Source organism: Pelophylax lessonae (assembly GCF_965119305.1).
Source record: "Pelophylax lessonae genome assembly, chromosome: 1".
Lineage (NCBI taxonomy): Eukaryota > Metazoa > Chordata > Amphibia > Anura > Ranidae > Pelophylax > Pelophylax lessonae.
Window position 1 is genome coordinate 419,418,582 of NC_138768.1, and position 15,167 is coordinate 419,433,748.

Consider the following 15,167-nt stretch of genomic DNA (forward strand, 5'->3'; position numbering starts at 1 on the left):
TTGGAGGCATTTGATCACCTGTGTGATTTTTTTTTTTTTGCGCTATAAACAAAAAAAGAGTGACAATTCTGAGAAAAAAAAACAATATTTTTCACATTCTGTTATATAACATTCCCAAAAAAAAAAATGTAAAAATCAAAACTTTTCATCCTTTTAGGTCAATTTGTATTCTGCTATATATTTTTGGTAAAAAAAAATTGGCAATAAGTGTATTTTGATTGGTTTGCGCAAATGTTATCGCGTCTACAAACTAGGGGAAAGATTTATGTCATTTTTATTTATTTTTTTACTAGTAATGGTGGCGTTCTGCGATTTTTAGCGGGACTGCGACATTGCAGCGGACAGATCGGACCCCTAACTGACATTTTTGACACTTTTGGAAAGACCAGTGACATTACTACAGTAATCAGTGCTAAAGATATGCAGCGAAGGGGTTAACACCGTGGTGATCGAAGGTTAAATATAAGCCTAGGGAAGTGTTTTCTAACTGTATGGGGGTGGGCTTGTGAAATGACCATAGAGACCTGTGATCCTATAAAGAAGGATCACAGGTGCTCTGTGATCATTTCAGAGAGAAGAATGTTCAGCTGTGTTTACAACAGCAGACCGTGGTTCTCTCTCAGCGGGGAGCGATTGCGGGTGCCTGGCGGCAATCGTGGCTGCTGGCCCCGTGCATCTGCATCCCCGCTACCTGGGGCGGGAGTGCACTCGCCCCCCAGCACCACTACTGTGAACCGACGTAGCCCTACATCGATTCGCGCAGCCGAGCCAGTCTGCTACAGTATATATGCAGGGTCCGGTCGGCAAGTGAATAACCATGGTCACATTCCCCAGCCCCCCCCCCCCTTAAAACACAGCCCCCTTCCCCCTGGTTACCTAAATCATAGGAAACCCTCCCACAGCATTCTGTAATCTTTTGATTTTGACACAGCCCTGCCCACACAACCATGTCATCCATTCACTGAGACCATGGCTGGGGGACCCATACATCTCAATAAAGCACAAATGCAGTGAGGTCAAAGCAATAGATCCGTACATCAATACAAAATTAGGACTAGAGGAAGAGTCTGCAGGGGCCTGTGCACTGCACCTGTGATGCAGTAATAGCTAGGGATAGACCGATTACCGGCAAGGTCGATATATCGGCAGCGGATATGCACTTTCCCTGATATTTCTGTATCAGCCCCGGAACTGGCCGATATTGCCGTGACGTCATTCTGCCTTCTTAGGCCGCCTCCCTCTCCTTGGACAGCCTTGTCTGGAGTCGGGACAATTCTCGAGGGAGTGTATCACAGCCATACACCCACATCCACAGGCCCTGTACCAGACAGCCAGCCACAGGCACTGTCCCAGCAAGCCAGCCAGCCACCCACAGGCCCTTTACCTGCCAGCCACAGGCACTGTACCAGCCAGCCACCCACAGCCCCTGTGCAAGCCACAAACCCACCACAGGGTGCCAGCCACCCACCCACCACAGGGTGCCAGCCATTAAGCATTAAACAAAATGAACATGGTCAGTACCAGATTTGTGTCAAAAATTGTCTTTATTTTCAATACTTTAAATGTACAAAATATCGGTCGATACCCATATGTTGTGACCAAAATATCGGTATTGGTCCTGAAAAAAACATATCGGTCTATCCCTAGTAATAGCAGTGCTCTGCAAGACCCAATGCAAAACTAAGGCATGTATATTTTCCTTTTATTAAAGTAGAACTATAGGCACAACTCTTTCTTTCATTTTGGATAGAGTAAGGGAGAGTTATAACACGTCAAAATTTTTCTTCCTGCTGTCTTTGTCCTATTGGGGTGCTTTCCCTTCATTTCCTGTCCCATAGCCAAAACCTGGAAGTGAGAGATCCTGTAGCCAAAACTCAGATCACCAGAACTGGTGTCCCCATTGGAAGATTTCTCCTCTATTACTGTTTTTGGGAAAACCCGAAATTTGGGATTTTCTTTTACTTTAACTTTTGATAATAATGGTACACAGGACAAGTGGAGAGAGTAAATTTCACTAACAGGAACAGAGCTAGCAATAAAAACCTAATAGGTATTTTAATCCCTCTCCACTCCAAAAACGAAAAAAAAAAAAAAATTGTCCTTACTTTACTTTAACCCCTTTCTGACCACGCTATGGCAGTATGACGGCTACAGAATGGCCACACTTTGTCAAGACGCCATCTTATGACCCTCCAGTGCTCGCACTGCCTGCGTGCTCTCTGCGGTAAGCATTGGCAGTGTACGCAGCGTTCTTTGGTTGCAGCTGATCACAGATCAGGGTAAAGAGCCAATTCCAGTGGCTCTTTACCACATGATCAAATGTATCCAATCACAGCTGATCACAGATGTAAACAGGATTTGCCGTTATTGCCAATCCTTACCTCACACTGATAGCACGTGAGGAGAGAAGAGAGTCAAAAACTGGCAAATCCACAAGTGGGGGCATCTGCACTGACAATCAGGGCCCTGATCATCAGCCCCAACAGTGCTGCCAATCAGTGCCCACCTGTAATGCCTGTCAGCACAGCCTCATCAGTGTCCATCAATGCAGCCTATCAGTGCCTATTAATGCAGCCTATTAGTGCAACATATCAGTGCAGCCTCATCAGTGCACATTAGTGGAGAAAAAATACTAATTTACAAAATTCTATAACAGAAACTAAGAATGTTTTTTTTTCCGCTTGTTTCGCAAAAAAAAATAAAAAACCCATTGGTGAATAAATACAATTAAAATAAAGCTCTATCTGTCTCAAAACAATAATAACAATTTTGTTTGGGTACAGTGTTGCATGACCGTGCATTTGTCATTTATATTGACAGCGCTGTCGACAAATTAGACATCGCTAAATGCTGGCCTGGGCAGAAAGGGGGGTGAAAGTGCCCAGTAAGCAAGCAGATAATGCCTTTAATCGGAGAAAAAAATCTATAGTCGTGCAGACTAAACAAAGGGACTCCTGAACCAGAGCTCCATAGACAGCTCTATACTTCCTCCACCAGTCCCCTGCAGCCCTGATACACTCACAGTGTGAGCCCACGTGCTTCCTGTCTCCTGTACACAATGGAACCACGTGGTTCCGGTCCCCTCCCATCCGCCCTTACCACTTCCGGGTCGTCTCCTCCTCTCCCCCAGCATGTCTTCCCTTGCAGTCGGGGATGCGGTGGGTCAGGTGGTGTTACCCGGAGATGTGCTTGTTCTCCCGGTACAGAAAGGGGATGGCTCACTGTCTCTGACATCTTCGTCTCCTTCCTCCGGTCGGGTGCGGGTGGTGTGCGGTCCGGGGCTCGCTCGGCACGGAGACAACCTACGGGTCGCTAAGTGTGGAGTGCTGAGGCAGAGGGAACCGACGGTGTACTGGGTGGACTCCCAGCAGAAGAGGGTGAGGACAGCTCTGTGTACTCGTGTCTACCATGAGATGTAATAAGTATACTGGGTGGATGTGGGGCAACCAGTCAGCGCTTTTCTGTCGTTCCTGCTATGTATGGTTTGAAAATGAAACGAGGATTGTGATTGGTTGCTCTACAGAAAGAGGGCCTGTCATTTTTAGTGCTGCTCTCACTTATTTTGGGCTTGTTTAGGCTTGCAGCGTGGGGTGGTAAAACCAGAAAGTCTAGCCGCCACATTTTACAGTACCTCCCCACAACAACTCTCTTAAAGCGGTATATCCTATTTCTCTTACGTCCTCTGGCAGTCGCCGCCACCTCTAAGTCATATCAAGCATTCTAAACTAGTGCCCTGTGTACGCTTCGTACTTTCTTCCTTTCTGTGTAATCCGTCCTTTTCTAAACAATTATGTCATCTGCGCATTTAGTCCCTTCGTACTTTCTTCCTTTCTGTCTAATCCATCCTTTTCTAAATGTCATTGGCGCATGCGCATTTAGTCCCTTCATACCTTCTTCCTTTCTGTCTAATCCGTTGTTTTTCTAAACAATGATGTCATCGGCGCATGCGCATTTAGTCTCTTTTTCCGGCACGCTCTTCCTGCTGTAAGTCCTGTGTTTACATGCTGGCGTTCAATCAGATTACCACTACCCGTCAGATTGTGTAACGGAAGTGACGTTCCGACCAAAAAAAAAAAAACTTACTGCACATGCGCTATGCATTCCACTACCCTGCTTTGTGTTCCAAACACTTTGTGTCTGACAGGTAGTGGTAATCCTGATAGAACAGAAGAAGCCGACATCTTACTACACCTCCCCCAGCTACATCTTGAATTTCAGAGTCATTTAAGCAATAAAGTGAGGGTATGTAAATAGTATATTGACATCTGTGATGCTGTTTTGGTGTTCCGTTTTGTAACAAGCTGGGCATCAGCAGTAGGAAGGTGGCGGAGGCCATGTTAGTACACCCCTCACTGCTCATCGCTAAACCCTTAGGCTTTCAGAATTAAACATCCAAATAGCATCACAGATGTCAAATATACTATTTTTATTTACGCACACTTTATTGCTAAGGCTACGTTCGTATGTGGGCTTAGCGGATCATGGGCAGAATCACCGCGATCCGGAATCATTGCAAATCACGGGACGCCTGTGCGATGCCCGTTATTTGCAATGGCATCCCAAACGCTGTTGCCGAGATTTCCGCCTGCCGAATCGCGGTAACATCACGCAAACAGAATCGCTGGATGCATGACGCACAAAAGAAGCTCCTGTACCTTTTTGGGCATCATGTGTCCCGCGATTGTTTGTGTGATGTTACCGCGATTCGGCAGGTGGAAATTGTGGCAACATCGCACAGCGTTTGGGGTGCTATTGCAAATCACAGTCCGCTACGTCCACATGTGAACGTAGCCTAAAATTACTCTGGAATTGAAGACGTAGCTGGGTGTAGTAAGATGTCTGCTGTCACTATTGCCGAACAATCTGATGGGCTCTGTTGGTAGTGAAGTGGAGAAGTGTGTGGAACACATAGCGCACCATGGAACGCATAGTGCATGCGCGGTAAGTATTTTTTTGTCGGAACGTCACTTCCGTTACACAATCTGATGAGTAGTGGTAATCTGATAGAACACCAGGGCTATGTCATTTCCCACGTAATTATCCCGGCGTCAGCTCTAAGATCCTGCGAAACTCCTTTCCCGTTCACAAGCTGAGCCTTAAAGTGTTACTAAACCCACAATAGTAAAATCAGTGTGTATATGTAGTAAAACATGCTTATTATATATTCAGTGTGGAACCTCAAGGGGTTATTTCTCTGCATTGTGTATAGAGGCTGTGTGATCATGTCTTCTCTGATCCTCCCCTTCCACTGACTCCAATCCATCTCCTGATAGTACAGAGCATTAGGAGTCAGGCTGCACATGCTCAGTTTGGTGTATATTGCTAGAGAGGAGGTTTTTTTTTTTACCTTCTTGGAAGAGTGCATGTGATCAGCACAAGGCCAATCAGCACTGTCTAGACAGAGGGTCATGGGTTTTAAAGCCTGATGGGACAGTCATGGGAGAATGAAAACTCCTCTTATGAGCTTTAACATGACACAGACAGAAGTCACAATATTGCTGATGAGAAAAGGTATTTAGCAGTTTAAATTTACTAAAATAGTGAATGCAGGGTCCTGGGTTTATTAACACTTTAAGTGGAACTCCCTCTTCCAATCAACATTTAGTTATTTTTAATCCTCATGCTGCTAGCATTAGTAAATGGATAGGAAAGTATATCATATTTACTTGTTTTAAATCCTTTTTTTTTTTTTTTTTCTTCCTTCCTGGTTTCCTGCCTAGGCAAATTATGTCATAAATCCCAAGAGAGTCTCTAGGAGGGGTTTTCTCAGCTAAGCACACTCCCTTGCATGCATGTTTGAGCTAACGGCAGACGGATTCCAGGAAGTAAATGCTACATGAATAATTTACCCTTACTCAAGATGGCCACATGCTAGGGGGTTATTTTTCAAAGTAATTTTTTTTTTAACAAAAGAAAGCTTAGAGACATGAATGGATGGGGGAGTTTGCTTTGGATATTAAGAATTATTTAAAGTGTGTTTTTGGGTTGTAGTGCTTGGATGCAGTGAAGATCTCTTTAAAGTGATATTAAAGTCTTGTAATTTTTTGGTTTGAAAATAATAAATGTGTTATACTTACCTGCTCTGTGTAGTGGTTTTGCACAGAGTGGCCCAGATCCTCTTCTCAGGTCCTCCTGCCAATGCTTCTGGTCCCTCCCTCCTGCTGAGTTCCCCCACGGGAAGCAGTTTGCTATGGGGGCAGCCGAGCCACTGCTGTGTGTGTCTGTTCAGACATGGAGCCTTAACTCGGCCGCCCTCCTCTCTCTCCTGATTGGCTCACTGACTTTAACAGCAGCAGGAGCCAATGGCACCTGTTGCTGAATCCCAGCCAATGAGTAGCCTTGGCTCTCGTGCAAATCACTGGATGGAGATCGGGCTTATGTAAGTATTAGGGGGACTGAGAGGTGAAGGGTTTTTACCTTCATGCATTAAAAAACCTTCAGCCTTTACAATCACTTTAAGGCCATGTAACTCGCTATGTCACAGGGGTTGTAGAGGTGGGGAGCACGGCACAGGACTGAGCCCGAGGGAGCAGTATGGAATAGGAGAGCTGCACAAGCAAATTTTTGAGTGTCCACCAAGCACTGCGCATGTGCAAGATTACGGACATGGAAAGGGAGAAGGGGGAGAAGTTCGGATTGTATTGGACATGGTAGACAGCAGTCAGTATGGCATTGGCTGCATCCAGCAAGGAGCTTCGGTAAAAAGAATGAACTATAAATAAATAGAAAGAACTATGTTATGGGGCATCCACTGTTACACAGAAGCTATTGCAATTATTCCAGCACGATCTGGGTTGGCGAGTTGCATTGAAGGGCAGGGGGTTACAATAGGGGTTCACCTTTGTAACATTTTAAAACACAGCACCCCCTAAACCCCTATTGTGACAGTGGGCATCGCCTCCCCACTTCTGCCACAAGTAAAAAAACAGCATGAATGTAAGGGGTGCTCTACCCACATGGCCATGTCCTTAATTTACCTAGTTCTGTGAATGAATGAACTAAGTGTACTGTCAGCCACTGGGGCAGACGGCTTGTAGTTCTCAATGAACTGCGAGAGCGCTAGTGAGCACTCCCATCATTTGTTGAATTCTTACTGATGTTCAGTAACTGTCTGCCTGTATTGTAGCTACAGGCACACAGCTGACTGACAGACTGTAGGAGCCTGGCATGGTGCCAGTGTTACAGGCTGCAGTGTAAAAGAATACCATAAATGCACATTGTTTTACTTGCAAAAAGTGTGCATGCATTATTTTTTTTAATTTTCTTATAAAAGGTGAATTTATCCTTTTAAAAACAAAGTAAACCACCCCCATCACCCCCAGCTTAAAAGTGGAGACCTGAGTTCTTGGTGCTTCCTTTTTGTTTTCTGAGTGGAATTGTGGTGGAGTGTCCAGGAGCAGCAGTGATCCATCTGATCTAGGGTAGCCAAGTTAAACGCATAAGTTCTGATTGACCATTTACCTGTATAGTAATGGTCATGTCTTTTTCTGGTAAGCGGCTGACCTCTCTGGTTTTCTCATGGGTGGATTTGAGTGGATCCACACACTGGGTCTGCGCCATTGTAAGACTTGTTGAAAGGTTTCCCACTTTTGTTGGATCTTTTTCTTTACACCTGCACAGTACTTTTTTTTTTTTTTTGGGGGGGGGGGGGGACCTTTCTCTGTGTATGCACTGGTTGGACTTATTTATGTTTTTATATTTGGACACTTTTTTTATAGTTCTAAGTTTTGTTATCTGTAACACATCACTGCACAATTGATTTTTTTTTTTTTTTTTAACTATTTTTTTTTAACCCTAATAACTAAGCTCACAAGACTGCTTGGTGATGTTTGTATGTTTCTCTGTACTATGCTAAAATATATAAAAACTTTTTTTAAAGCACGGTTAAAGCTGATGTTTAGGTATGGCAATTTTTACATTGGTCCTGCCTTGATAAGTTAGCACTGCTACTCCACTGATCTCCACTTGCTTCCAGGTCCTGTACAAAACTGCTACCCTGCTTGATTGGACAAGTTGGGGTGACAACGTCACAATCTCCACATCATCCAGTTAGAGAACACTTCACATTTTCTCAACATTTATTGAGAAAATGCAAAGTATTTTCTGAATGGCGCCATTGCAGAGCGGACATCTTTTGTAATATCCAGCTTCCATCGGAAATCCTGGAGGTATGGCACACACATAAGCTGTACTGATGTAACTGTAGGAATTGCCATACCTTCAGCTTTGATCTCCTCTCTGCTACGTATTGTAAAATTCAGACGTGTTGGGTGCACTGCAGCACCTGAAGCATATGTGTGGTAATGCTATATAAAACAAATCTTCTCCTTGTGATCACTTATGGTTATTTTTCCTATTCTAGTATGTGCCTGTTAAAGGGGACCACGTGATTGGAATTGTCACAACCAAGGCTGGAGATATTTTTAAGCTTGATGTTGGAGGGAGTGATCAAGCTTCTTTGTCATTCTTGGCCTTTGAAGGTGCAACTAAAAAGAACAGACCCAATGTAAAGGTAAGTTTTGCCTGCTTGTGTTTCTGAAACAATACCTTCGTGTGGTTTAAAAATTCTGGCATAACACATACAGTTGTGCTCATAAGTTTACATACCCTGGCAGAATTTGATTGATTTTTTTTTTGTAAACTTATGATCAGGGTCATTTGGGTAGTTTCTGTTGTCATTATGATTTAAAAAGAGTAAACACAGTTGATTGATAATACATGGCTTCAGCCAAACACTAACCATGAGTGAAAGAAGAGTTATGTTATTCATATTCTCAGAAAAATGGCCAAAAAATCATAAATTCTGCCAGGGTATGTAAACTTATGAGCACAACTGTACAGATAAGAAAAGAGATCATAGCAAACTAAGAATTTTTACGTTATGTTTTTAGAACTCCACTTTAACCGGGGATGTTTCACACAAATTGTAGGGGTAATTATGATGTGATTCTCCTAATAGGAACCCCTTCAGCATTCTATTTTCTGAAACTGTAAATTTAGGCTTTGTATACATTGGACAGAGAGGGGAAAGCTGTGCTTGCATTCCTGCAGTGGGCTGAGCACATACTGTATTTGCAGCCTACCACAAAATACATTAGAAGTTCAAAAAGCAACATCTTTGTCCCAAAATAATTTTTAGCGTTTTGCCTGTATTGGTGCAGCCTGCTGTACAAGTCGGTATTGGCTGTTGTACACTTATTCACATCCAGCTTGGCAATTGATGTATTTGAACAACTTTTGTTCAATCTGTGGCTGAAGTATAACATTAGTCCTGATTAATCTGAACCAATCCAGCTAAATAGTTTGGAGTTGAGTCCTTGCTCTCAGAAGGTACATATTGGCATACTATGCCTATTGCCTGAAATTTGTGTTTTTATATAGGCACAAAAGATAGAGAATACCTTTTGAGTGAAAGACTTGATTATTTACTTATAGAAATAAATCTACCAACTCGGGTCACAGAATGGCATGCTTTCAGTCTATTAACATGGATGTGTTTTTTACTTTTAGTTGTTTATCACCATCTAGATAACATAGGCAATGTGGTGATCTACTTTTTTTTCTAGAGTAGATGCTCTGTAGATATAAGTTAGCCAGAGACCAGTTTTTGGTAGCCTGACACTATAAATGTTAACACGATGCATAACTACAGTAGAACATTTTCATACCTCCAGAATATAAAGTTAACCTTGTTTATACTTATTTTGGAAGGTTGGAGACCTCGTTTATGGACAGTTCATTGTGGCTAATAAGGACATGGAACCAGAGTTGGCATGTATTGACGGTTCTGGAAAAGCGAATGGGAAAGGTGTCATTGGACAAGATGGTCTTATGTTTAAAGTATCCTTAGGACTAGTAAGAAAGTAAGAACTTATTTTACCTATTAAACAAATGAAACTATTTGAAGTTATTATAATATGTAAAGGGGCCTTTCACTTGAATTTAATAGAAGTGCAGTGGGTGGGTGATGTCTTTTTATTGTCCCGTTACAGGCGGTCCCCGGGTTATAAACATCTTAGTTACACATGACTCCTACTTACAAATGGAGGGAGACAACAGAAAGTGAGAGGAAATCTACCCCTAGGAAGGGAATTTCACTCCTGGAAGAGTTATCGTGGGGGAAAAAGGAGTCTCCACTGAAGCCATATCACTAATCCTTGTTTCCACAACAACCCAAATTTTTCAAAATCCATCATAGGGACAGAAAGTGAGGTGAATGCTTCTGAACAGGAATACAGACAGTAAAACAAATGAAACAAGGGTGTTAACCCTTCTCTATGCTATCCAAAAAACGTAAAAATTATTCTTTTGGCTGGAGCTACACTTAAAAAAATGTACCTGTTCAGACTTACAAACAAATTCGACTTAACAAACCTACAGTCCCTATCTTGTTTGTAACCCGAGGCCTGCCTGTATTGCTTATTGTGGCTGAATCCTAATATTTATACACTGGTTTGTGTTGAAAAGACAGATGGTTGCTAACCTTTGTCTGGTCTGCTTTGTAGTCCAGCATAGCCTGATTTTTTTTTTTTTATATTTCAGCATAGCCTGAGCGTTTCTCATGTTCCCCCTCTGTCCAATAGTCGCCACATTTCTCTCATGACAGGTTTTCACTTTAAAATGGATTTTAAAGGATTTTATTTTAATTTAAAAAAAAAAACGTATACTCACCTGCTCTGTGCAATGGTATTGCACCGAGAAGCCCTAAATCTCCCCTTTTGGGGTTGCCTACCGGCGATCTTGGCTCCTCATCTTTTGTGTCTGCCTCCATAGCAAGCGCTTGATATGGGAGGGGGAAAGACTCGCAGGCCCAATCCTGATCCAGGCTGTGTATGTTCGTTGATGCACACATTGTGGTTCAGCCTCTGCTCACAGAATTTGACTGGCAGGAGCCAATGCGGGAGGAGGGCACAGCAATTGGCTAATGCATTTCCTGCATTAAGGTTAAAAATGCTTTAAGTGGAATTTCAGTCAGTAAAATAAGTCCTGCTAGATTGTTTCAAGCTGCCCCTTTTGCAGATATAGCTACTTAAAACATTAAAAATAAGTGCCTGTACTGTTTAAAATTCAGTGGTGGACTGTCTCATCCTGCTCTGCACATGCTCAGTTGCTCTTTATTCTCTGCACTGTGCCTAAAATTGGAGCCACTAGAGGCTGATCAGCTGACCGTTTTTAAGATTTACTGTTGCTGAAGGGAGAAGAAAGCAGCAGGAACAACCCAGACTGTGCTGAGGGAGAAAAGGACAACCTTACAAGACCAGTGTCTTATCTATCTAATTCTCTTTCTCCCTCAATGGCAGCCTGTGAACGTCAGCACTGTAAAGCTTTTGTCAGCCTCCCTCTCTAGTTTAAAGCCAGGTACACACACTATTCGTTTTTTTTTTTTTTTTCTATTCAACCCCACCATGCAAGGTTAGTTCAGCGATCTCCATCTCCCCCCGATGAGCTGTTAGTGTCCTGACAGGGGGACTTTATTTACAGAAAGTGGCATTCTAGATTGAGACCCATGAGAGGGGGAGAGTTTCCAATATGTAAGTGACTGCTCTAGGCTTCAACAAAATGGTGACACCCAGCAAGAAGTGGGAGCAAAGCTGGAGGCATTTTAAAGGACACGCTAATATTGGTAGCATGATTAATAATGTGGAATGAATCTTTAAAAAAAATAATATAAAAATGATCAAACTGTTACGAGTAAAGTTTCACTTTAAGGTTTAACTTTTAGAACCACTAAACGTGGCTAAAATGAAATGGTACTTACTTTGTTTTCTATTATATTTTTAGGCTTTTAACACCCCAGAATGACATTGTCCAGGAATTGCTGAATGTATTTCCATTCGAAATGGTGATTGGATTGAATGGAAGAATTTGGGTTAAGGCTAAAACTATCCAACAGACTTTAATTGTAGCCAACTTACTGGAAGCCTGTGAATTTTTGACTGCTGCCCAGAGGAAGCAGGTTTTTGGAAAGTTCTCAGACAACATGTATTGATGATCATCCAGATGTAAATGAACCATATAGAATTTGTTTTATGTTGTGACACAAATTTTATTTTTTTTTTAAATTAAAAAAACTTTTGTTACAAATCGTGTTCTAGATGGCACTGCATTTTTATTTTTAAATCTTAAGTATTGGCTATATTTTGTACTCCAAAAAAAATCCATCTTGGTTCGTGTGCAGTTTGAAAGAACATTTATTTTCTTTGTTCTGTACAGGGGTTTATGGGTTGCCAGTGACCAGGGGACTGCTGTAAAATGTGGGCATGACTTTTGGGGGGGAATCATAAATGACCAAGTTAGAAATGGTACCTAGCTTTCTATTAAAACCTAAAGAGATAAGCATGCAGAGGCCAGCTGGTGAATATACACTATATTCACGTTAGTGAACCTCTCACCATCACATCTATATGAAATTTTGGACATCCCATTCCAAAACCAATTTGCATTTATTTTTATAAAACCTCTGGAAAATATTGCACCCATGATCAGATCGCGGGTACCATGCAGCACTTCTGCAGATTGTCAATGTATCTGTCTGCCATACTGGCACATATACACACTGACAGACAACAAACTACTAGAGCGCTCAACAGCGCCATGATTCATTGAAAACTACAAGCTGACAGCTGCAAAGGCTGTCAGTACTTGTAGTTTCCCATTTAATGAACTCTGTAAATGAATGACGCAACCTGGCTGCAATTTTTTTTTTTTTTTAACCACTTCTTAGGTGACGTCCTGGAGTTTAAGTGGTCAAATCCAAATAATGCCTGCAGCTGCAGGCATGATTCGGGTATCTTATTCTGCCGGCGATTCTCTGTTATATAAAAACAATCACCGTGGCTGTTGTTTTTTTTTTTACAGGTGGGGGGGGGAGAGAACATCCCCTCCCCCCCTCTCCTTCCATGGGATCGGCGAGCCGGAGAATGAATCGGCTGATGGCGGCAATTTACCATAGAGCTGACCGAGGACCAGATGGTCCCCAATCATCTTTGACCTTTGGAGGCCGGGAGCGACGATATGATGTCACGTCCCACCTCGGCAGATGTAAACACTGCCGTTTCCTCGGCTGGGAAACCAAGGTGTTTTTTTTTTTTTTTTTCCCATTCAGGCTTTCCAGAGGCCAGATCTGGGGACTTATAGATCCCAGATCTCACTGTAAAGAGGACCTGTCATGCCCTATTACAAGGGATGTTTACATTTCTTGTAATAGTAATAAAAGTGATCAAAAAAATAAAATAAAGGGAAAGTGTCAAAATAAGATAAACCATAAAAAATTAAATTTTAAAACGTTCATGCATATGTACGTCGCGTCCCCATATGTAAACGATGTTCAAACCACACGTGAGGTATCGGCGCAAACGTTAGAGTGAGAGCAATAATTCTAGCCCATGACCTCCTAACTCTAAACAGGTAACCTCGGAAAAAAATTTAAAGCGTCGCCTATGGAGGTGATTAAATACTGAAGTTTGGTGCCATTTCACGAGTGTTTGCAATTTTAAAGTGTGACACGTTGGGTATCTATTTACTCGGCGTAACATCTTTCACATTATACAAAAAAAACGTTAACTTAAGAGTTTTTTTTTTTAATTTATGACCTTTTTTTTTTTTTAAAAAAACATGCGTTTGAAAAATTGCTGCACAAATACCGTGTGACATAAAAACAACCACCATTTTATTTAGGGTCTCTGCTAAAATAACGTATATAATGTTTGGGGGTTCTGATTAATTTTCTAGCAAAAAAAAAAAAAAAGATTTTTACATGTAGGAGTGGAGTACCAGAATAGGCCCGATATGGAAGTGGTTAATGTATAGTCAAGGTGAGCCGTGGGAGAAGATCCCTCACTTGCTGTCACTATATGCTGCAGGAATGTAACCTGTTCCCAAACGTGAACTTATCATCATTTAACCGGTTCCCGAACGCCAACCCTGTGTGTGTGTGTGTGTATGTGTATATATAATATATACTGCGGCAGGCTGGCTCGCCTGTACGAATCACCGTACCTGCGCTCCTACCCCCCTAGACAGCAGGGATGCCGATCCACAGGACCGGTGGCACCAGCGATCGCTCCCTGCTGAGAGAGAACACTGGACAGCTGTTGTAAACAAGCTGACCTGTTTGAAATGATCAGATCGCCTATGATCCTTCTATATAGGATCACAGGTCTCTATGATCATTTCACAAGCCCATCCCCCATACAGTTAGTAAACACTCTCCTAGGCACGCTTAACCCTTTGATCGCCCCTAGGTTAACCCCTTCTCTGCCAGTGTCATTATTACAGTAACTGCATATTTTTAGCACTGATCACTGTAGTAGTGTCACTGGTCCCCCCAAAGTGTCAAATGTCAGTTTAGGGGGTCTGATCTGTCCGCTGCAATGTCGCAGTCCCGCTAAAAATCTCTCCCCTAGTTTGTAGACGCAATAACTTTTGCGCAAACCAATCAAAATATGCTGCTTCCATTTTTTAACCAAAAATATGTAGCAGAATACAAATTGGCTTATAAGGATGAAAAAAAATTGTTTTAATTTTCTTTTTTTGGGAATGTTATAGCAGAATGTGAAAAATATATATATATTTTTTTTTTTTTTTTTTTTTTTTTGTTTACAGCGCAGAAAATCGCACAGGTGATCAAATACCACCAATTCAAAGCTCTATTAGGGGGGGGGGGGGGAGAGACCATCATATTTTTTTTTTTTTTTTTTTAGGTACAGCCTCGCACGACAACGCAATTGTCCGTTAAAGTAACTCAGTGCTGAATTGCAAAAAATGGCCTGGTCATTAAGTGGGGCAAATCCTTCCGATTCAGAACTGGTTAAGAAGCTAAAGGCGTTTTCTAAAGTGTGACTTTACAGTACATAGCTGTGGTACAGTGCAACTGCAGCAACATATAGGCTCCCAAAAGAAGCTTACACATAACTTTAAACACATTCACTCATAACCTTGGTGCCTAAAAAATTCTGGGCTGCGGTACTAGCACTGTTCCCAGAGCCTGTACATTACTTTTGGATCATCAGTCTGATGGAAACTTCACTGAGCAATGCAAACTGCGAGGGGCTGGGCCAACACTGCCATAAAGTGACAAGTCACCAGTTACTGCAGCCCATAATTTTGGTAAACTCTGAAGAAACAATGCCTCTAAGGCTTCATTTAGTCAGCTGACAAGCTGTTGT

The 15,167-nt window shown here is 42.2% G+C and overlaps 1 protein-coding gene across 1 annotated transcript; it reads left to right on the forward strand.

Moving 5' to 3' along the window:
* The first annotated feature begins 3,084 nt into the window (after nucleotides 1-3,084).
* Nucleotides 3,085-12,082, forward strand: EXOSC3 (exosome component 3). The gene is made up of 4 exons (XM_082243484.1): nucleotides 3,085-3,377; nucleotides 8,363-8,512; nucleotides 9,712-9,863; nucleotides 11,782-12,082. Exons 1-4 carry the CDS (start codon nucleotides 3,132-3,134, stop codon nucleotides 11,987-11,989), a joined length of 756 nt encoding a protein of 251 aa, XP_082099610.1. The 5' UTR covers nucleotides 3,085-3,131; the 3' UTR covers nucleotides 11,990-12,082.
* Nucleotides 12,083-15,167: the final 3,085 nt, after the last annotated feature.

Excerpts from the sequence above, each read along its gene's own strand:
- EXOSC3 (XM_082243484.1), top strand. The coding sequence starts at position 3,132 with ATGTCTTCCCTTGCAGTCGGGGATGCGGTGGGTCAGGTGGTGTTACCC. Across the intron at positions 3,378-8,362 it reads TGGACTCCCAGCAGAAGAGG|TATGTGCCTGTTAAAGGGGA; the intron begins GTGAGGACAGCT and ends TTCCTATTCTAG. Across the intron at positions 9,864-11,781 it reads TCCTTAGGACTAGTAAGAAA|GCTTTTAACACCCCAGAATG; the intron begins GTAAGAACTTAT and ends TTATATTTTTAG.